Below are 24042 nucleotides of genomic sequence, written 5' to 3' on the forward strand. Positions count from 1 at the left end.
TTTTTTACATCTTTCAGACGTGCATGTTATGGGCGCCACACAGGAGGCGACATCGCCTCTACTCCATTCATTTTCAATGGAACCTGCGCGATGGGGCGATTATCGCGAGTCACTGTCCAGCCAAGCGAGACGTCCATGTCATCGTACACACAATGGATTGCGATGCGATCCCAGAAAGTTGAAAAATGTTCAACTTTTCATCGATGTCACCCAGACGAGGACCAATCAGTGGGAGTTTCATTGATCGACCAAAGAAAGGACAAGATGCTAATCAGTATGCTCTCGCAGGTTAACATGTGGGAAAAAGTAATACTTGCTGTTCCCGGAGCTATTTGACATTTCTAAAGAAGAACATAGACAAATAAAAAAGTTGCAGCATGGGAACTTGTTGACGCCAGAGTAAATATATTGGGTAAGTTGACATTCATTTACACGGACATTTATGTAAGTTTATCTTCAATACTACCAAGATCCGGTAGTAGCAAGAGTACTCAATCGACACGCTTTTCCTCCTCTGAACTACTTTGATACCCCCAAATTCTCTCCACAGACAATTCACTCTGGATGTAAACGCATCACAGCCGTTCATCACCTCCCGTGTGCAGGGTTTTCTACGCGTTGGCGATGAGTTTTGCCAATCGCATTTGTTTGTTGCCTCCCGTGTGTGGTGCCCATTATGGTGCTGGTAGAATTGCTCTGTGATAAGGGTGCAGACTAGTCCGAACATCTACATGTTTTGATCTGACAAATCTTAAGTAACTTTAATCAAATGTAGAATTACTGCAGTTTCTACTTTGACATTAGGACGGCACCAGCTGTTCAACTTTGATGGAAAAAACAGCCACACGTCACTTGCTGACGCTGGGAACACGAGATAGGGTTGGCTTGCAAGGTGTGTGTAACGCACTGAATGGGCGGTTTCAATAATGCCTTGCATACTGCCACTTCCCTATTACGTGTACTTTGTTGTAATTCATAGTAGGGATACCATAGTTCACAGTCCGATCTGTTCTTGCGAGACAGCGTTTCTCCAAACAAGAAATCTGGTCGCGATGCCCCTAGTTATCACGCATCAATAAATTATTACTGACTTATGGTGAAGGTGATGTGTTTTCTGCAGGAAAAATGACTATTTTTGGAGAAAGAAAATAAAAATGAAAAAAAATAAACAATTTTTGGACCAAAAATTTGCAAATTTGCGGTCTCATGAATGCTGCATTGCAAATGTGGGGAGATCCACTGTAGTGGCAAACTGCTGGCGTCCTCGAATGTAGTTGTTGACGTGACAGAGCAACTTCACTAACACCGAGGAACAGGAAATGAATGACAACATCAGAATTTCACACCTTCAGCCTGTCACACTGGTGAAATAGACGATTAAAGTTTATCTGTGTCAATTGCATGCACGGCAGTGTGAAAAAACAGCAATAGTTTCCTCTTTTCACCACATTCATTTTTACGTTGTACTTCATATAGTGCAAACACCGTCCAGCGTCCACAACTGCTGGCATCATTTGGAAGGGATCCAGCTACAGTATGTGCTTATCAGCTTCAGTTGTGGTGCTTCTTCTCTCTATGCCAGGTAGTGTATGTATAAAATTTGATGTATTCTGTTACGCTATACAAGACACCTTCCATTTTTCTATGTTCGTGCTTCAATCCTTCAAAAGTGTTTGATGGTCATCAAGATGGATGATAAGAGGACAGGGTTTTCAACAGCAGGTCAATGAGTTTTGTGCTGTTCTGTATGTTGTAGTGCTTCAGTGTCAGATGAACATGGATGTCACTTACTCTTCTAGAGAGATTTGTGCCTTTAAAGGCGCAACGGTGGACATACAGTGCGTCTACAGTCACCACAGGTTTTTCACTCTCATAAAATCGTTGTGGATTGTGGACAGTCCCAGCAGTAAAAAAGTAGATCTGAGTCAACATCCACAGTACACGGGTCGCGTGGAGTCCAGCTGTGAGGGGAACTACTGCACGCTGACGATCTTTGAAATGAGAGAGAGCGACGCGGGTACGTACATGTTCAAGTTCACAGTCATACAAGCCAGTACTGGGATCGGGAAGAGCTTCACCGGAGTACCTGGAGTCAGCTTGTTTGTATCAGGTAACGCACAAACACCACTGTCGCCGAAGCAGTCCTGTCAACTTCAGTTTAGGACAAATCCTCAAGTATCTAGTGTGTATGGCCCCTTACACTGCCTATAAAGGCTGACATTTTTCCGCCTTGGGACATCAGCACAAAGTTACAGAAATAACTTTGGGTTCCTTATAAAAGGCAAAGGTGATACATTTCTGATGTACTGAATATTACAACTGTGATGGCAAAGAGACTACTGGAAAGTGACCATGACTTAACACAGTAAGTAAGTCAGGGGTATGCAAACTATTTCCACTGAGCACATACACTCCTGATCAAAGTCTTAAGACCACTTGAAAAATTACTAGAATTTGCATTTTGCATATTTGGATCTTATTGAGGTTTTAAGTAGAGCTACAATATGCAAAAACAAGAAGGGGGAGTGAGACAAAAAGCATTTTGAAAAAGTAATTTATTGAAAACAACAATTAAACTGAAATAGGCTGTTTATCAGCTGATCAAAAGTTTAAGACCATCGCTCAAAAAATAACAAAAAACTCTCCAAACCAGAACAAAAAATGTTCTCATTAGGACTCAGTAATGAGAAGCTCCACCGTTCTTGTTCATCACTTCAAAAATGGGTTTGGGCATGCTTGATGCGAGTGTTTCCAGGAGGCTAGTGGGAACATTGCTCCAATGGTGAAGATGGCTTCTGTCTGGAACTGATGGCCATTTTTTTAAAACTTCCCTTGCCATCCATCCCCAAATGTTCTCTATGGGATTTAAATGAGGGGAACATGCAGGATGGTCCAAAAGAGTGATGTTATTCTCCCTGAAGAAGTCCTTGGTCAAGCGAGCATTGTGAACTGCAACGTTGTCCTGTTGAAAAACCCAGCTGTTACCACACAGACGAGGGCCCTCAGCCATGAGGGATGTCCGCTGCAACATCTGCATCCGTTTGACGACCCTGCACCACCTGAAGCACCAGGGTTCCACTGAATGAAAAAGCACCCCAGACCATGATGGACCCCCCTCCACTGTGTCGGGTAGAAACATCTCAGGTGGGATCTCCTTGTCATGCCAGTAACGTTGGAAGCCATCTGGACCGTCAAGGTTACATTTTTTCTCATCAGAGAATAAAACTTTTTTCCACCTTTCAATGTCCCATGTTTGATGCTCCCTGGCAAAGTCTAAACAGGCAGTTTTGTGGCGTTGAAGGAGACGAGGTCTTTGAATTCGTTTTTTGTTTTTTAAACTCTTTTCCCACAGATGCCATCTGATGGTTATTGCACTGCAGTCGTCACCAGTAAGGGCCTTAATGTGGGTGGAAGACCGCCCTGTGTCTTCATGGACAGCCAATCGGATCCTCCGGCTCAGCGCACGTGTGATATTTTAGTCTACCACTTGACTTTTTTGTTCCATAATGCTTCGGATCTTTCAAAAAAAGGAGAATGACTGATTTACTGCACCCAACCTGAGCAGCAATGGCACGCTGCGAGAGGCCTTGCTTATGCAGCTCGACAATCCAACCACGTTGAAAAAGAGAAAGCTTCTTAGCTTTAGCCATCAGGAGGGCATGACAGTGTGAATGCCTGACAGAAAATGAACATTTTGAGCAGATTTTGTCTTTTATAGCCTGTGGTCTTAAACTTGTGATCAGCTGATAAACATCCTATTTCAGTTCAATTGTTGTTTTCAATAAATTACTTTTTCAAAATGTTTTTTGTCTCACTCCCCCTTCTTGCTATTGCATATTGTAGCTCTACTTAAAACCTCATTAAGATCCAAATGTGCAAAATGCAAATTCTAGCAATTTTTCAACTGGTCTTAAGATTTTGATCAGGAGTGTATATAAAAATTTAAGGGTGTGCACATTTGTGTTGGGATTGAGGTGTTGCCCCAGGTGGTTCATGTATGTCGGGATCTTGTTCACGAGTGAGGGAAGAATGGATCAGCGGAGCTTCTACGGTATTGGCGTTTCTGTACCGTGATGAAGAAAAAACTGAGCCAGAAGCCAAGGCTGTTGATTTACCAGTCGATCTACATTCCAACCCTTACCTATGGTCATAAGCTTTGGGCAGTGACCAAAAGAGCATGATTGCGGATATGAGTGACTGAGAGATAGAGTGATCGGGCTTCTCACCTGATCTTTTAGGGTGAGTCATGGAGGAAACTTGTATCCACGTATCCGCAATCTTGCTCTTTTAGTCACTACCCAAAGCACGTGACTATAGGTAGGGGTAGGAACATAGATTGACTGGTAAATCGAGAGCCTTGCCTTCTGGCTCAGTTCTCTTTCATAGGGGCAGATCCCAGCGAAGCTGTGAGACACAATCCCTTCAGTGTGGCCAAGTCCTATCCTGGGGCCTCGCCTGAACACCTCACCACGGAGGCTTCCTGGAGGCATCCGGACTATGCCTGAGCCACATCAACTGGCTCCTCTCGATGGCTCCTCTCCGTGACTCAACCCAATTGACCTCTTAGGGTGAGTCGCCTCCCGGAAGCTTCCCTGGTGAGGTGTTAAGAACGAGGCCCGGGGGTAGACCAAGGCCACTCTGAAACGGATTATGTCACACAGTTTGGCTGGGATCTGCTCCTATAAAAGTTACAGTGGTAAAACTAAGGAGTGTGGTGTTGTGATTATTGAGACTTTCTCCTCCCAATAAGCCTGTCTCTCCCTCACTTGGAACATCCAAAATTTAACCTAAATTCCAATTTAGGTTAAAACTAGTCATCGACCAAAAAACGGCATTTTGACACATATGGACATCTGCCTTTGTTTAATTCAATGGCCAGTAAGAGATCATTTTAAAACTGGGTTATTTTGGCTATGATGCAGCCGAGCCTCTCTGTCTGCAGTTCTGTCTCCAGCATTGTTCCACCCATAGCACCATCTGATTGCTTTACATGGAGAGCCACATCATGGGTAACAGCCAATCAGCAGTGAAAGCTGTGCAAGAAGCTCAGTAGATGAGATATACTCTATGTTTGTATCCCACCTCTCCTCTCAGCCCAATAATGTTTTAGAAACACAAGCGGCAACTCTGCTCACTTGCAGTAAATGATCTACAGTAGCTAGACTAAAAATGCTTAATATGTTTTAATTCATGCTTTTATATTGTATATTTCACACAGTATGTTTGCACACCTTGCATAACTACATGAACCCTAATGGCACATTACAATCAAGTAAATGCCTGGTCATTACTGTACTCTGATGAATTGTACTGCATGGAATAAGCAAAATCATTTGAGTTACAGTAAGATAAAATTTGGAGTTTGTAATATTCAAACTGTTGCAATTTTTGCAAGTGAATATCGCCTCCAAATATCGGTTATCGGCCTCCTTGACTACTAAAAATCTGTATCAGCCCTGAAAAAAACATCAAGCTGTCGTTAAAACTCCACTTACATCGCTGTTAAAGGAACAGAACTCGTACGTAAAGCGAGGACCTCCTGTAGACAGTTTACTTACTAAAGTGTAACTTTAACATACCCAACAGAGTCTTTCAGTTTTTAGTGTGTCCACTTTTGAATTTTGTCAGGCTCCTCTGCATCAAGGTGAAGACAAGGTCGATGTAGTACTCTGATCTGAAACTACCAGTTTTCTGCAGTGCATCCATGCAGGAAATCTGAGATTATGAACTGTGACTATAATCTGCCATTCAGATCCCGAGGTGAAGGTGATCAGAACAACTTTCCTGCGGTACTACGCTGAGGCGGAGTTTAAGTGTGTTAGCGCCTGTCCCGCAATGAATGTGTCCAACTGTGTCTGGTACAAAAATGGACAACGTGTCCTAGGTAAAAGTCTTTGCTCCTACACGGCCTGGTTCCATCCTGAGGACGACGTGTCCTGTGCTATCCAAGGGCTCGAGCATTCCCGCGCTCGCTCAGTGTGTGAGTTTACATCCTGATCATCACCTAAAAAGTCTGTTGAAGTCTGGAGCTGAAGTCCTCTTTCTGTTGTTACAGATCCTCCAAGGCTTGATGGCGTGTTAGTGAGTCCCCCGGGAGACATAGTGGAGGGCACCGCAGTCACTCTGAACTGCAGAAGTGATGCTCACCCTGCTGCAAGTCTGTCCTGGTACAAGAGGACCACATATCTAAACCACAACGAATCCCAGCTGGTCTTTACGTCCATCCAATCTTCAGACTCAGCTGACTATTATTGTAGTGTGCAGAATCAGTTGGGAAACACCACATCGGAGCCCGTCTTGGTTGATGTCCAATGTCAGTCTCAGACTCTTTGTGTTGTAACTCTTCTCACGTTTTAGTACATTTCTCACTAAGTATCCATCTCTGGTTAGCAGGGTATATTTGTCGTGTTCTTGCTCTGACAGACAACATGGTTTGAAGAAAAGATTAACACAAACCAGAGTAGAACACATTTTTTTCATCTTCTTCAGATGCTCCCAGGTCATCCTCTTTGTCTGTGAGTCCGTCTGATGTCGTCGAGGAAGGACAGTTGGTGACCCTGACCTGCAGCAGCGATGCCAACCCGGCCGCTAGCTACACCTGGTACAAGAATCATAAAATCCTGACCCAAAACGGTCAAGAACATTACAGTTTCTTCCACATCAGCCCTGAAGATGCCGGCATTTTCTGCTGTGAGGCTGAAAATAAATTTGGCCGTGTTAATTCTTCTTCAGTCTTCATAGATGTCCAGTGTAAGTAACAAAGTCCAACATGAACATCCACAGTCAAATATGGAGATCCAGTTTAAGTACTAAAGCCCAACATGCATGTCCTAAGTCAAAGATGGAGGCCCAGTTTAAGCACCAAAGTCCAACATTGATGTCCTAAGTCCCACATGGAGGCCCACTTTAGGGGCAAAAGTCTAACATGGAGGTCCAGTTTAAATACCCAAGTCCAGTATGGAGGTCTAGTCCAACATGGAGGTCCAGTTTAGATACCTAAATCCAGTATAGCGGTGTAGTCCAAAATGCCGGTCCAGTTTAGGTATCAAAGTCTAACATGGAGGTCTAGTTCAGGTATTTAAGTCCAACCTGGAAGTCCATTATACGTACCAAAGTTCCAACATGGAGATGGAATTTAGATACCAATGTCCAATGTGGAGGTCTAGTATAAGTCCAAAAGTCCAAAATGGAGGTCCAGTTTAGGTACCAAAATCAAACATGGAGATCCAGTTCACATATGTCCAACGAGATATTCAGATATGGCCAACAAGGAGGTCCCTGACGACCCTGTTATATCATGACAGTTGCCATGTAGAATTCAAAGTTCACTTCCAGAGCACCTACATGGAAGTATTTTGTTCCTCAGATGTGCCAAAGCATCTCTCCGTGTCTATGGTCCCGCCCAACGACATAGTGGCAGGCAGCAGCCTCGCCTTGATATGCCGCAGTGATGCTAGCCCGGCCGCTAGCTACACCTGGTACAAGGAGGACATGTTGTCTCCTCTGGCATCAGGTCAGACGCTCACCATCATAGACATTAGATCAGAGCAGAGTGGCAATTATTCCTGTGAGGCCCACAACAGCAGGGGGCGCCACAACATCACGGTGCAAGTGAGCGTGAATGGTAAGACAATTCCCCATTGTCCACAACCCTTGGAGACATCTATGTCCACTGAAGACATGTGTGTCCACGTGTAGGAGATTCCCAAACAAGAAGGAATAACATCATCAGGCTGAGTGTGGCGGTTCTGTTCGTGAGCCTGCTGCTTGTGCTGACTCTGCACTTGAGGTATAAAGTCTTTCTTCTTGCTTCCCGGACAAGGTCATCATGCCGTGTTTCTTTTCCAAAGGACTTCACGCAGGAAGACAAAGTCTCCCTCGTCCACCGCAGAGCCAAATGAGCTCGTCCAGCCTGCAGAGGTGAGAATGTTCACATGTTTCTTTCGGAGACATGAATCCAGTCTCACCGTCATCATGTTGTCCTCAGCAGCTGGATGAAGGCGACTATGAGAACATCCGCACTACAGAGCTGTGACACACACGTCAGCAAAGAGGACGTGCTGTGACCTTCACCAATGACCGTCCTTTACAACTTGTTGTTTTAAAGCCGGGAAGTAATAGAATGTATAGCAATAGAACAATAACCTATGCAGTGATGAAGGAAAATAAACAAATGGGGGTGTTATGGTACGACATCCTCACGGTTTGGTCTCCACCTCGCTGTTAAGGCCACTGTTCGGTTCATTTTTGGTACAGGGGACACTTAGCCAATAAATAAAAATCTTACATAAAAAATGAGTAAATACTAATTTGATATCATGATTTACAATGTTTCTGTGAAACAATACAGGTACAGTAAGTACAACTATAAGAGCTTGAAGAGTGTGAAAGATTTTTAGTAAATTCCTTATTGGCTGAAGTCCAGCATTAACAGTAGACATATGGCTTTTTGGGGCCGATACCGATTCCGATGCCAAGTTTTAGTAGTAAAGGAGACTGATAATCGATATTTGGAGCCGATATTCTTTTGCAGTAGAAGTGAAAATAGTGGCGAAAAAATTTTGAATCTAGTCGTCCTTTCTTTTTAGCCGTTAATGGGTTCCAAACCCAAATGCCATAAATGAATTTCTGTGATGTAGGATTCAATGTTAATAAACTGAATATTTTCGTAGTTAAAGCACAGAAAACTTTTTTATGACTTTCTAAATAAGTTTTTAAACATTATTAGAGCCCTGTAAACATGAATGATAGGAGTGTAAAGGTGCCTATACGGGTCTTTTGTCACCTTTACACTCCTATTATTCATTGTTTACAACACACTGCGCAACTTTTATGCTGGTGGCCGCGAGCTAGCAATCTAGCGAGCTAAGGAGTTAGCCTCAAAATGTATTTCTTCTAAACTTGAGAAGCCAAAAACGTACCACTTTCACACAAAATGGGAGAACTTTTTTCCACTCTGTCTTGTCAGACATGCCATGATGACTTCATGCTCCGCTAATGTAATGTAATGTAAGGCAATGTCTCAATGTTTTGTGTCATTACTGATGCATAGTGACCGGAATACAACATATCACTAGTATTAAAATATGTTCTGACTAATAATAGGCCATAGTCTACCACAAAACAACAATCATTTATTAATTACTTAATTTCTGAAAAATCCATATATAATGAGGAAGTGATAATCGAACTGCAATATTGCGAGGGACGACTGTAAGAAACGCTCCAACTTTTAACTTACTTTAACTCAAAATTATTTTGCTTATTCCATGCAGTACAATTGGTCAGAGTACTATGTATAGTAAGTGTGTAGTAGTGTATGTATAGTACTATGAGCAGACATTTACTTGGTTGTAGTGCGCCATTAGGGTTCATACAGTAAAGTAAAACATATCACTGTATTAAAACATATTTCCCATGATCCTTCAGGTACAGAAGTAAGACATTATTGATGTCCCAAACCAGATCATCATGTTTCATTAAATTACTTTCGAATTAAAAGAAACAAATACCTTGACAGACGACATCCTGTCTTGTGTGTTTTTTTGCGACCAAGTGTAGAATTACTGCACCGGCGTACATGCTAGGAGCTTGTTCACTTCAGCGCTACGTGCTAGCACGACTGGCTCCAAAGTGGCAAGTCTCCACTCTTTGCAGTACATACGAGTTTATTTCCCGATTGTTGTTAATGAGATACATGGATATTTTGTCACACTCCTATCGGGGCAAAAAAGGACGCTATGCCACCCATGTTTCACGAAGGTAAGTACCTTCAAGTCTTGCAACAGGAGAAATGCCGGCTGCAATGTTTGGGTGCGCCGCTCTGATTTACCCGTGTAGGTTTGTAGAACGTTGCGTTGCATTAGTTCTGCTTGAGATCTCTTATCAGCCGATGGATTTATAAAAAAGGCCGATGCCGACATGTGCCAAAATGCCAAATATGTGTTGTGTTGTTATTTGTCATGATTAGTCCCATAAAAAAACAAAGTTTGCCAGTGGCCCCCGGGCCGCACTTTAGACACCCCTAGTTTACGTATTTCACCGGGAAGGCGACGTGTTACCAAACAATAGAAGCGTGTCTGCAGGCTGTGTCTTGCTAGCATCTCTGCTCACATGGCGAATACTTTGCCTTTTGTGACCGCTTGTATTTGAGTGACGCGAGAATCACTTTTTGATATGCGTCTGTACCGAACTGAAGGCTCTGTACCAAAAATACAAATACGAATACATGTACAGTTGTCCCTCGCTACATCGCAGTTTGAATATCGCTCCCTGTTTCAAAAATTAATTAATGAATAAATGATGGCTGTTTCGTGGTTGACTATGGCCCATTATTCGTAAAAAAATAATGAAATACAAGTTATATGTAGTAATCTGGCCACTAGGTATCAGTAACGTTACACTGATGAGACATGACATTATAATTACCTTCACACTGCATGTAGTCAGCCATGGAATGTCCGACGTGGTAGAGCGAAAAGAGGTTCTCCTCCAATTCCGTGTGGAAGTGGTAAGTTTTTGGCTTCTTATTTTGTCTTTTTTTCCCCATTCCGTTTGACACCCTTTTTTAAATTCAGAATACATTGGCGGCTAAATAGTTATCTCGTTAGCATGCTATGCAGCCGTGGCCGTGTCATGTGTTCCTGCAGTGATTCCGTAGCATGCTCATTAGAAATGTGGTGTAAACAAAGATTGGAAAGGTACACCATCATGTCTACATGGCTCTAATAATGGTTAAAACATATTTAGAAAGTCATAAACATGTTTTCTAGCCCACTACGAAAATACTTCATTTATTAACATTTAATCCTACTTCGAGGAAATACACTTACCGCGGTTGGGCCTGGAAGCAATTAAACCATGATAAACGAGGAAGGACTGTACCATTGGATAATGATTTCAAATGTCAATCTTATTCCAAAGGTTTGAGATGTCATACTGAGGGATAAATACGAGAATAAATTATGACATTATATAATAGGCCATTTTTAGAATGGCATATTTTTGTATATACTGTATCTCCAGCTAATTACGCTTTATTATTATTCACAATGTAGAAGAACAAAAGTGATCAGGTGAATTTATTCACAAAAACCTTTTTTTTAATCTCTGCCTTAAACGAATTTTAAATAACCTGTGTTGTTCTTGAGAAACTGCCATTTTAAAGTACTCTTCTGTTTGCATAAAAGTCTCAACCATGTTTGTTTGACGATGTGTTATTAAAGTTATTAAAGGGACTTGTAAAGCAAAAGAAAAAAAACCTTTGTTCATTTGAGGTGGTTTTAGTCATGCATGTCAATAAGGGAAAGAGGAAGAAGGTCAGTTCTTGCACTGTTTTTTTGAACTAGAGACACAAAGACCATCTCCTGTGACCTATAGACGCACACATTTCTACTTTCTACTACTTTCTATTGTTCAAATAGTCCAATATGAGTTGTGAAAAGGGATTTGTGGTCCTCTTCCTCAGCGTGCAAGGTAGTACACTTTTAGGTAGTAGTACTTTTGTATGTGAGCATGTTCATTTGGTCAATGTGAGTTGGACTTTGAATGTGATTTACAAAATGTTGTCTTTCGAGGCCAACTTTAACAGAGAAACTGTTTCTGTTTTTCCATGCTAGCAGTATCTCTGCATGCTTACATCTTCTTCTTCTTAGTCTTTGTGTGCCCTTTGAAGTTAAACTTTGCATGGTCTTTGTTCACACAATTCACACAGAACAGATACTAAGTGGCAAACTTTCTAGCTAAGTCGTGTTTTGCCTCCTCTAAATTGGACTTTTCTGGTCACTGATGTAGATTAGAAGTGCTTCACCGTTGTGTGACTTCCTGAAGCAGAAAGCATCTTCTCAGTGATTCTAATCAAGTGTGAAGCAACCAACAGCATACCTGCCAACATTTGCATTAAAAAGTATGATATCTGCAAGTTTCATTTTTCTCAAAATAAAAAAAAAACAAGGACACAGAATGCTCAGAAATACGCAGTGCACTTTAACGCCTCATAAGCGCAGAGTGAACAGTGAGGAAGAAAGAAAACATAAACTGAGTTGTTCGTCATTCTGAAGGTATTCTGCAAAGTGAGTTTAGTGGGTTAGCGAGCTGTGTTGAGTCTCTGATAACTGGTGGTTCACTGGTGGTTCTCGGGCGTGTAAAGAAGTGTGATGTTCTGTGTTTCAGTGGTCCTCAGTGCTGATTGGTGGGGGATTTGTACTCCCACTGAGATCTGTGCCCTGGAAGGAACAACAGTGGAGCTTCAGTGCTCCTTCACCTACCCGCCCACACAAGACGGGCGTGAGACAAGGGTTGAGAAAAGAGTGTGGTTCATCAACGGTCCAAATCATCACCCTGAAGATCTGATGTTGGACCCTGAGTACTTTGGTCGTTTACAGTCTGACTGTCATGGCGACCGCTGCAATCTGACCATCTCAGACCTGAGACAGAGCGCCGTGTACAAGTTCAAATTCACAACTAACCATCCGATCAAAGGAAGCTACACCATCCTGCCTGGAGTCAATGTGACTGTCACTGGTACTGCTTTCGCTAAACACATTTCCACCAAACTCCAGTCCAGTTTGACGTCAGGCAGTCTAAACGCTGATTGTCTGGTGTGGGTGGGCGGGGCCAGCTACTGTGACATCATAGCGTGGCACCAACAAAGAACCACACCAAAAGCGGACATCTTGTTTTTTCTCTTCATTCCATTCTCTGTACACCGGTCAACACACTGCAATGTGTCTAGCTCCGCCCCTTTAGGTGGCCTACAACTGGGCTTGGTACCCAACAAAAGTTCATTTTGGCACCCTTTTCAACTTATGACAATGGAAACTGACCCAAACTGTACTGATTGGTGGAAATGGACATGAAGACATTCATCATGACATGATTTAACGAGTGTTCTGTTCATTCAATTCCAGATCTCAGGGTACAAGTGTTCCGTGGTCATTACTGGAAAGATATGAAGTGTCTGAGCAGATGCAGTGCTTGGCCTGCTTCCTCATACATCTGGTATAGGAATGGAGAGGAAATCCAAAATGCAAACTCCCAAGAATACTCAGAAGACTATTACCGGTACTCTGAGGACAGCTATTCCTGTGCAGTAAGAGGACACGAGCATGCTGCGTCTCCTCCAGTGTGTGAGTGGATCCTTCAGGCTTCATGTAGCTCCATGCTAACTCATTTGAAGTGTTTTTTCTGTCTTTCAGGTGCGTACAGCTTATGTCACCAGGTGGTTTACGACAAGAGACGCATCTGTGCCCTCGAGGGCTCATCGGTGGACATTACATGCTCATACAGTAGTGGCAGATACATCATGTCAAAGTTCTGGTTCAGACCAGATCGTAGTCACATGTGGAAAAATCCTTCCATACCTGAGGATCTCATGTCAGACCCCCAGTATGCGGGTCGTCTTCAGTTTCTTTCAGTGTCGTATCGACGATGGACGCTGAGAATCAAAAATGTGAAGGCGAATGATTCCGCCCAGTATCGCCTCAAATTCATAATGTATGGTTTTGAACGGAGGAGTATTTTACCTGGAAGCATTTTGACAGTAACAGGTAGGAACACACTCACTCAAACACCTCCAAACATAATGCTCCTTTTACACCAGGGTTGTCCAAATAAATACAAATATACAGTAGTACCTCGCATAACGTAAACCTCCTTTTACATAAATTCCACTGAACGTAAAGAATTTATGTAAAGTTTTTTCATTGTATTACGTAAGAAATTCCATATAACGTAAAGCGTCAAGTCGGTGCAAGTTCAGAAATTCGATTTGTTTAGCGCTTGGTGACGCCTTCTGACGCTTCACGCACTCATTGGCTGATTATCGGGGCACCGCCTCCACTCTCATCTCATTGGCTGATTATCAGGGCACCACCTACGCTCTCATCTAATTGGCTGACTTATCCAGCGCATCCGTTTGTGTCAGACATGCTGCTCCCTTAAACCTCTCTTCCTCATCGTAGTTGCCCTTAAACTAGTTTGCACGCATTGAAATTACTTCTTAATGTTTTTACTTTTCTTTGTGTTAAAATTACCGTAATCATGGGCCCTAAACCAAGTGTAAGTGAGAAGAAAAACAGGGAAAAGTTGTCGATAGAAACCAAGCAGGAAATGATCCAGAAATTCTGACGCTTCACCCTCTCATTGGCTGATTATCAGGGCACCGCCTCCGCTCTCATCTCATTGGCTGATTATCAGGGCACCGCCTCCGCTCTCATCTCATTGGCTGATTATCGGGGCACTGCCTAAGCTCTCATCTCATTGGCTGACTCATACAGCGCATACTTGAGTTTGTGTGAGAAACAGGCTTCTCCCTTCAACTTCCTTTCCTCTACCTAGTCGCCCTTAAACTAACTTAAACAATTAAGTGAAGTTACAAATTAAAATTTTGCACACAGCATTATCGTGTAGTGCGTGTGCGTTTGTCTGTGGGACCAGCTGACTCTTAGACTCTTTGAGTCGCGTTTCGACTCAGGCTAGTCCTCCTCCTACTACTCCTCACCCTCCTACTCTCCACTTGCGTGCTCCTGATCAAGACATCTCGTGACATCTTGTTTTTGTTTTTCAGTTTTATTCATTTACAGTAATGTTATTTATTACCTTATTTTATATTGGAATGTTATTCTATTATATTGATGCTAACGTTTTATTATATTTTCCCACCATATTTGGTGGACTTTGAATATTTTGAAGGGCCAAAGGGGTGAGTTTGGGAAGATCTTGGAACGGATTAGGCTATTTACATGTATTTTACGCTTCATATAACATTAAAACCCTGTGACATAAAGGTTCTCGGAACGGATTATTTACGTTGTAGGGGCGTCTACTGTACTATATATATATTAAAATTAGGGCTATCAATAGCATAAAATATTTAATCGTGATTAATCACATTTCGTCCATAGTTAACTCCCAATTAATCGCATGAATCACTTTGTAAAGACACACATGCAAATTGCGGTCTTTATCAGCATATACAGTATGTGAGTTTATCAGTCATGTGACTGTTTGGGACACGTTAGTGGTGCGCTAAATGGACACTTGGACGGAGAAGCACTGTGCCCCACCATTGTTGTATTGCTTGTCTACAATGAACACTTAACACTTAAGTTTGGTTGAAGCACACATTCTGATCTTCACGTGTGCATGACTTAAACAGCTCCTCAGTGCAACATTGCCCTCTGTTGCCTAGTCTGAGCACTGCACACGTTCTTGCTGACTGGTTCAAGGCATTGGAAGCCAGGGTCTCCTCCAGTTGCTCAGTAAAAAACAAAAAAATCAACAACTAAAAGGCAACATTTTCACTATTAGTTACCACGGGTGTGAGCAATTCCAGTAAAAATTCCATCTAAAAGTAATGGCGGCAGCATCATGAGAATATAACATGTTCTCCAACTGTAGAAATGTTTACAAAGATCTTCTATTCCATGTATATTTTCAAATAGTTAGTGGTAGGCCAAATGGGAATTTTATGGTTGTAATTGTTACTTAATTGAGGTATATAGTTGGGCTGGCAATCAATTAAAATGTTAATCGTGGTTAGTTGCATTTTGTCCATAGTTAACTCACAATTAAGCAGAATTAATCCCAGACAGAAAGAAGTTGTTATCTATGACAAGCAGGGATGTAAATCTCTTTGTGGTAAATGATTTGATACGCATCGAGATACACGGGAAACAATAAGATTCAAAAACAAAGAGGAAGATTTGATATGATTCGATACAGTGTGCAAACGATACCATTCAACAGTTACATTTTTGATGTAGACATTAATCTTACATTATACACAACAAAATATAAACGCAACCCTTTTGTTTTTGCTCCCATTTTTTATGAGATTAACTCAAAGATCTAAAACTTTTTCCACATACACAATATCACCATTTCTCTCAAATATTGTTCACAAATCTGTCTAATAATGTCTAATAATCCAGCCCACCTCACAGGTGTGCCATACCAAGATGCTGATTAGACACCATGATTAGTGCACAGTTGTCCCTTAGAGTGCCCACAATAAAAGGCCACTCTGAAATGTCCAGTTTTACCACAGAGTACAATGCCAGAGATGTTGCAAGATTTGAGTGAGCGTGCAATTGGCAGGCTAACAGCAAGAATGTCAACCAGAGCTGTTGCTCGTGTATTGAATGTTCATTTCTCTATCATAAGCCGTCTCCAAAGGCGTTTCAGAGAATTTGGGAGTACATCCAACCAGCCTCACAACCGCAGACCACGTGTAACCGCAGCAACCCAGGACCTCCAAATCCAGCATGTTCACCTCCAAGATCGTCTGAGACCAGCCACTCGGACAGCTGCTCAAACAATCGGTTTGCATAGCCAAAGAATTTCTGCACAAACTGTCAGAAACCGTCTCAGGGAAGCTCATCTGCATGCTCGTCCTCCTCATTGTGGTCTCGACCTGACTCCAGTTCGTCGTCGTAACCAAATTGAGTGGGCAAATGCTCACATTCTATGGCGTCTGGCAAGTTGGAGAGGTGTTCTCTTCACGGATGAAGCCCGGTTTACGCTGTTCAGGGCAGACGGCAGACAGCGTGTGTGGCGCCTCCCCCCCAAAAAATAAAACAAAACTGCACATTTCAGAGTGGCCTTTTATTGTGGGCAGCCTAAGGCACACCTGTGCACTAATCACTAATCAATATACAGTTAGAAATATCAGTTTTTGCATATTTAATGCGAGCGGCGACTTGTCCCACTTTGTTAGACGGTTCTTGAACACACCTTCTAAGTTTCTCCCACGCTGCACAGACTACTGTAATGTATTTTTGTCCTTTTTCTTTCACCTCATATTTGGTCCCAAATGCTGATACCATGTGGGAATGCATAAAGGAAAGATTGACCTTATTGGGTGCTAATGTGCATATTTGTGCAGTGCACCTCTCTGAAAAACAAAGTCCAGGCTTCTACTGGTGGATGGTGGGTCTGTATTCATTTAGTGCTTTTAATTTGATGTTGTTCCTGTCATAATTTTACACAATACATAATAAATAACATCAATTAGATGGCTATAATGTACGTATGTTTTGCTGATGTGTTGAAAATCTTTCCAGGTGCCTAGCTAGTCCGCTGCTAATGCTAGCGCTGCTAATGCTAATTAGATCCATTCTCGTTTTCAGCCATGGTCACACTGACACAAGCCCCCAAATAGCTGTCCTCGGCTGTGCCTGCCGGTAACTAGCAGCTCGTAAACCCAAATTTTAGCTTGCAGTTCAAAGCAAAAAATCTTGCATTTAAAAAACGTTAGTTGGGACACTCGTATGCCGAGGCACCACTGTATAAATGACAATGAATACATATTTCTTTCCCTTTTCTGTGCGTTCTGACGAGAGAAACCAAGTTAGTATGAGCCAGCTAACAATACACGTCATGAGAGGTACGTATTTTGACGCTAAAGCTCTAACATAAATCCATGCACACAACTGACCTGAATATTAACCAAGCTACAGCGATTGTTAATGTAGCAGTTAACTCGAAAAACTATATTTGTCTGGTTCTGGTGATGATGCGGGCGGCTGATTTCTGGACAATATAATATTGTATGTTCTCCTATTTGCTCCTCTTGCCACCAGACTTGCAGGTGCAGGTGGTGGCGGTCAGAGTTGAACCTTCTCACATTGTTGCACAGCTGTTGTGTCACACACGCTGCCATCCAGAAGCTCTATTGTCTTTTGAGTGGCGACGGAATGGAGAGACGTTTACTGCTGCTGCTGAAGCGACACTAGAAGTCAGGTTACATCCTGGAGAATACGTCACCTGTGCTGCGAAAAGCAGCATCTCCCCTCGCCTGTGTGAGTGTTTTCTTGGGTTTACAGTTATCCCTTGCCACTTTGTGCTTCCAATTTTGCGGCTTCCCTCGATCGTGATTTTTCAAACATTTTAGGACTGTCAAATGATTAAAAATTGTAATGAGTGTTCAAATGTAATAATCATTATTAATCACCATTTGCAAATATGTGTGAAATATGCTCTTTTTACTTTATTTTATGAACAAAAAGATAAATGGAAGAAAAGGCTTCTTGAGACGTCATCTGTACTTTTGCGAAGAAGGTGTCGGATGTTTCGCTCCTCATCCGAAGAGCTTCGTCAGCGAACGAGTAAGTGCTGGTAGCTTAGGCCTTAAATACAGTAAGAGTGGGCGGAATTGGTGTGCCAACACCCTCCTCCTATTGGTTCCTTACACTAAGCCTGGGCGGAGTCCTTTCCTGCTATTAACACCTCCGATAAAAGGGAAGTGTCACACCCTGAGTTGGGTATGAACGACTCTGATACTGGCTCGTTAGCATCTATTGTTCTGGCTCGGCCCTGGCTTCACCTCATTTGCAAGACTAAGAGCTGTGGGTTTTGGTCTCAGTAACCTGCTGAACACAGGGTCCAAATTAAACCTCAAACCACCATTCCAATTCAATGATGGGTTCTGTTGTTTGACAAAAATAGCTTCCTTTACTCCTTTCAAACCATCTGTTTTCTTTGGCCAAAATCTTTACCTCGCTGTTCTCAAAAGAGTGATTGGTAGCTTTAAGGTGTAGATGTACTGCTGATTGAGGACCACTAGAATTGTCCCTGCGATGTTGATAAAGCCTTTTTTGGAGCATTTGCTTGGTTTCCCCAATGTAGTGCTCTTTGCATTCCTCATCTTTACAGTGGATGGAATAGACCACATTGCTCTGTTTTTGGTTTGGAGCCTTGTCTTTAGGATGCACTAATTTTTGTCTCAGGGTATTTACTGGTTTGAAATAGGTAGGAATTTTGTGTTGCCATAAGATCCTCTGGAGTTTTTCGGAGACCCCCGCTACATAAGGGACTACCACTCCTCTCCTTTTTGCTTCTGTGGGCTTTTGGGTTTCTTTCCCTACTCTCTTCTTTTGACATTTGTTAAAAGCCCACCGCGGGTACCCACAGGTTGAGAGCGCTCTCTGGACATGTTGTGTCTCCTTTTTCTTTCCCTCAGCACTGGTTGGTATTTGTTCCGCTCTAAGTTGGAGGGTCCTAATAACCCCTAGTTTATGTTGTAGTGGATGGTTAGATTCAAAAAGCAGGTATTGGTCAACCCCGCATCGGAGAACAAAACTTAGTGCTGACCACATCTGCCAATTATTGGAAATTTGCCTTAACACTACATACTTTCAGTTTAGAGGGAAATTTTACAGACAAATTCATGGTTGTGCTATGGGCTCACCAGTCTCACCCATAGTGGCGAATCTGTACATGGAAGAGATGGAGAAACAGGCTCTCACATCCTTCTCAGGGACAAAACCAAGGCACTGGTTTAGATACGTGGATGACACCTTTGTCATAATCAAAAAACAAGAAATTCAGTCTTTCACAGATCACATCAATGCGGTGGACACCAATATCAAATTTACTCACGAGGACACTAAAGAAAACCAACTAGCCTTCTTAGACTGCAAGGTAATTATAGGAGAGGACAGACAGCTACTTACAGAGGTCTTTAGAAAGGCCACACACACTGACCAATACCTGCTTTTTGAATCAAACCATCCACTACAACATAAACTAGGGGTTATTAGGACCCTCCAACATAGAGCGGAACAAATACCAACTAGTGCTGAGGGAAGGAAAAAGGAGACACAACATGTCCAGAGAGCGCTCTCAACCTGTGGGTACCCGCGGTGGGCTTTTAACAAATGTCAAAAGAAGAGAGTAGGGAAAGAAACCCAAAAGCCCACAGAAGCAAAAAGGAGAGGAGTGGTAGTCCCTTATGTAGCGGGGGTCTCCGAAAAACTCCAGAGGATCTTATGGCAACACAAAATTCCTACCTATTTCAAACCAGTAAATACCCTGAGACAAAAATTAGTGCATCCTAAAGACAAGGCTCCAAACCAAAAACAGAGCAATGTGGTCTATTCCATCCACTGTAAAGAGGAGGAATGCAAAGAGCACTACATTGGGGAAACCAAGCAAATGCTCCAAAAAAGGCTTTATCAACATCGCAGGGACAATTCTAGTGGGCCACAATCAGCAGTACATCTACACCTTAAAGCTACCAATCACTCTTTTGAGGACAGCGAGGTAAAGATTTTGGCCAAAGAAAACAGATGGTTTGAAAGAGGAGTAAAGGAAGCTATTTTTGTCAAACAACAGAACCCATCATTGAATCGGAATGGTGGTTTGAGGTTTAATTTGGACCCTGTGTTCAGCAGGTTACTGAGACCAAAACCCACAGCTCGTAGTCTTGCAAATGAGGTGAAGCCAGGGCCGAGCCTGAACAATAGATGCTAACAAGCCAGTATCAGAGTCGTTCATACCCAATTCAGGGAGCGACACTTCCCTTTTATCGGAGGTGTTAATAGCAGGAAAGGATTATACCACCACTCCGCCCAGGCTTAGTGTAAGGAACCAATAGGAGGAGGGTGTTGGCACACCAATTCCGCCCACTCTTACTGTATTTAAGGCCGAGGCTACCAGCACTTATTAGTTCGCTGATGAAGCTCTTCGGATGAGGAGCGAAACATCCGACATCTTCTTCACAGAAGTACAGATGACGTCTCAAGAAGCCTTTTCCTCGATGGACAACTCCTGTACGACTGAGAGCCTACACAGACGAAAAAGATAAATGAAAAGAACCAATTTTATAATAACTCCGAATGATCTGAAAATAAAATCATGCTAACACATGTCTGAAAAGCTATTTGCTAGGGGTTTAACAATTTATCGATACATTGATGCATCGATTTATATTCCTATGATCCAACTACTTTGAAGTTTCCATTCAGGACAACATATCGATCTAACGTCGTCTAAAAGGTAATCAATCGATTGAATCGATACTAGGAAATGCAGCATTGGATTTAAGCACGGCAGGCTTTATATGGATGGATTTAAAGACGTTAAAGTCGTGTAACAGTTTGATTTGGCATAAGTTGATTATTCATGCCTGTAGAGTGTGGCGCACAGATGGCGACATGTAAAGGCGACTGTTTTACTGGGTTTCAGTGTGGTTGTTTAGAGTTCTGGAGTTTTCGTCCTGTAAAGAGTGACTAGATCTTACCTCCCTAAACTAGGCTCAGGGAAATACACAGTTATTGTATTGCTCCTCAGTGGACTCAATCTGAAACAGATTGGGCCATTCAGGCTTGCTCAATTACTTTTACAGAAAATAGTCATATCAAAATAAAACCTATATAACAAAAATATATTGTCCATTTTTGTCCTTTACCCATTCAAAATAACCAACAGGAAAATAAAATATTGTACCCGCATCATACTAGACCAATATCTATGAAATGACCTCCATTTTTCATGGGATTAGACCTTTTGTTATTTCTTCTTGAAATGAACATTAACATACACAATAACATTAAAGCATGTACAAATTGACAAAAGTGCAAGGTATAGTCTCATTCTTAGTGTATCTGGTCAGCTTGGCCACATCCTATGGGTGCTACTGAGGGCTATTAGCAATCCAATATACCTGCCTTTGTTTCACACTGCTAGTAGGCCTGTTAGCGTTAGCGAATTAGCGTCTAAGGTTTATGAGAATTTGCAACCGTTTCTTCACGTAAACACTTCCAAAGATCACATATGTTTAGTGTACCAATATACACCCTGTCTGGCTAATATTACACATCGTGTTTGTTCAATTTTAACCACTTTTTTTTACTGACCTGAAACACAGAAAAGAGCGGGAACAAGTTGGTCGTCTTCACAACACAGCAGTTCATTCATTCTTACAACGTATTGGGAAACAACGTTTACAGAAATCTGTCATTAAAACAGGATAAATGACATTCAAATTGCAAACAATAGAATATACCATTATGAAAATATGTACAAAAAATTTTAGTGGTCTCTGTTAACTGTATTAACTCTTGTTTGTTTCCCACACCATTACATAGACACGCTCTACACCTCGAACACTACACTCGATTCGGTGTGCCTGTGACATCATCGCCACACTTTATTCTGGATTTATACTTATATACTTTATATTTATATAGTATTGGACCACATCGAGTCACATCGAAAGTTAAGTCGTTTAAGTTTAAGCCTTTCAAACTCATTGATCGGAGCTTCAGGACGAGATAAAATGTATGTAGGCTATAAAGTCACTTTAATATCTATCTGCAGATTAAATTTTGTTCAAATCTGATGGTGCGGAATCTGTTAATTTTGCCCCGGAATTACTGTGTGCATGCAATTTGTAGTGCGTAGTGAGGCCTACATGAAATGACACTTTCCTGGACTTTTTCATGATCAAAAAATGTAAACGCCGACTCTGTTGACTTTAAAACAAATGTCACAGCCTAAGTTATATTTCCCCCTATGAAATATGCTCTAACTTTTTTAATACTTGATGTAGAGAAGTGAATGACGTCATGCAGACCAGATAGAATGAATCATTGTCAATCGTCTATTGACAATGAGGGAGTGTCGTTCCGAGGACACTCGCGTTTGTGAGCTGGAGATACATATACTGTATGGTGTTGGAATTGCACTGCTGTCAGAATAAAGTTCTAAAAGAGCGTGTGACTCTGTGGGGACGCTCCACTGTGCCCCATCTGTCGTCATAACAGAGACATGGTGTGCATGCGTTAATTAGCCTAAAAATGTGAACATAATTAATGAAATAAATGAGTGATGGCCCTAAGGTAAATGAATAAATCACGCCGTTTCAAGGTTGACTATGCCTATAATCCTCCTCCTCCTCCTCCAGATGCGCTGAGCCGCCCCTCTGTGTCTCTAAGTGATGCTGCTGAGATACTGGAGGGACGTCCACTGACTCTGACCTGCAGCACTGACGTCTCAGCTAAACACCGCTGGTACAAGAAGTGGGGCCCTTCAAATAATACAGTCCTCAGTGAAGACCCACAACTGGTCTTCAGATCCATCAGGTCTTCAGACTCAGGAGAGTATTGGTGTACTGTGGAGAACGAGTTGGGGAAAAAGACATCAGAACCCGTCCTCATCGATGTCCAATGTGAGTACGATGGTGTCTTTAGGATGTGTGGCGACACACTGATGAGGACAATGTCCTGCCCTCAGATGCTCCCAGGTGGTACTCTTTGTCCGTGAGTCATAGTGTCATCAAGGCAGGACAGTCGGTGACTCTGACCTGCAGAAGCGGTGGTAACCCGGCTGCTAACTACACCTGGTACAAGGACGGCGCATTGTCTCCTCTGGCATCAGGTCAGACGCTCACCATCAAGAACATTAGATCAGAGCACAGTGGCAATTATTCGTGTGAGGCCCACAACAGCAGGGGGAGCCGCTACATCTCTATGCAAGTGAGCGTGAATGGTAAGGACATGGCCACCCCCCACCACCTCGGAGACATCTATGTCCATTGAAGACATCTGTGTCCACGTGTAGGAGATTCCCAAACAAGAAGGAATAACATCATCCGGCTGAGTGTGGCGGTTCTGTTCGTGAGCCTGCTGCTCGTGCTGACTCTGCACTTGAGGTATAAAGTCCTTCTTCTTGCTTCCTGGACAAGGTCATCATGCCGTGTTTCTTTTCCAAAGGACTTTACGCAGGAAGACAAAGTCTCCCGTGTCCACCGCAGAGCCAAATGAGCTCATCCAGCCTGCAGAGGTGAGAATGTTCACAAGTTTCTTTCGGAGACATGAATCCAGTCTCACCGTCATCATGTTGTCCTCAGCAGCTGGATGAAGGCGACTATGAGAACATCCGCACTACAGAGCTGTGACACACACGTCAGCAAAGAGGACGCTTCACTAATAAACTCGTTGCTTTGTCTGTTCACGTCCTGTTCTTAAATGTCTCCATGGTCAAACAGGAGAGAGAAGAAAAGAATGTGTAGCAATAGAACGTTACCTTAAAAAAAATAAAGAAATGGAAATAAATAGAAAATAAACTACAATAAATAGATAAATGATTAAGTAAGTCAATAGGAGTAAATAAGAGATGAAAAGAGATGAAAGACAAAAGGAGGATTGAAAAAAAAATGGACATGTGAATAATAAGAGTACATCAAATAAAAATGAGTGAAAATGGATACACATACAGTATATAATAAAATTAATATTATGTATGATACACACAAATATT

The 24042-nt window shown here is 42.3% G+C and overlaps 1 protein-coding gene across 1 annotated transcript; it reads left to right on the forward strand.

Moving 5' to 3' along the window:
• The first annotated feature begins 1737 nt into the window (after positions 1-1737).
• On the forward strand, positions 1738-24042 carry LOC129182614 (B-cell receptor CD22-like). The gene is made up of 17 exons (XM_054778985.1): positions 1738-2203; positions 5753-5980; positions 6056-6313; positions 6490-6750; positions 7367-7624; positions 7699-7789; positions 7851-7920; positions 7991-8031; positions 12182-12522; positions 12909-13127; positions 13197-13331; positions 17583-17801; positions 22688-22951; positions 23017-23271; positions 23344-23434; positions 23496-23565; positions 23633-24042. The coding sequence occupies exons 1-17, from the start codon at positions 1771-1773 to the stop codon at positions 23678-23680; spliced, it is 3282 nt and encodes a 1093-aa protein (XP_054634960.1). The 5' UTR covers positions 1738-1770; the 3' UTR covers positions 23681-24042.

This window comes from Dunckerocampus dactyliophorus, chromosome 6 (assembly GCF_027744805.1).
Source record: "Dunckerocampus dactyliophorus isolate RoL2022-P2 chromosome 6, RoL_Ddac_1.1, whole genome shotgun sequence".
NCBI lineage: Eukaryota > Metazoa > Chordata > Actinopteri > Syngnathiformes > Syngnathidae > Dunckerocampus > Dunckerocampus dactyliophorus.

Coding starts and splice junctions, on each gene's coding strand:
- LOC129182614 (XM_054778985.1), top strand. CDS start 1,771: ATGAACATGGATGTCACTTACTCTTCTAGAGAGATTTGTGCCTTTAAA. Junction 2,204..5,752: donor TGTGTATGGCCCCTTACACT/GCCTATAAAGGC, acceptor TCTGCCATTCAG/ATCCCGAGGTGAAGGTGATC. Junction 23,566..23,632: donor AGCTCATCCAGCCTGCAGAG/GTGAGAATGTTC, acceptor TGTTGTCCTCAG/CAGCTGGATGAAGGCGACTA.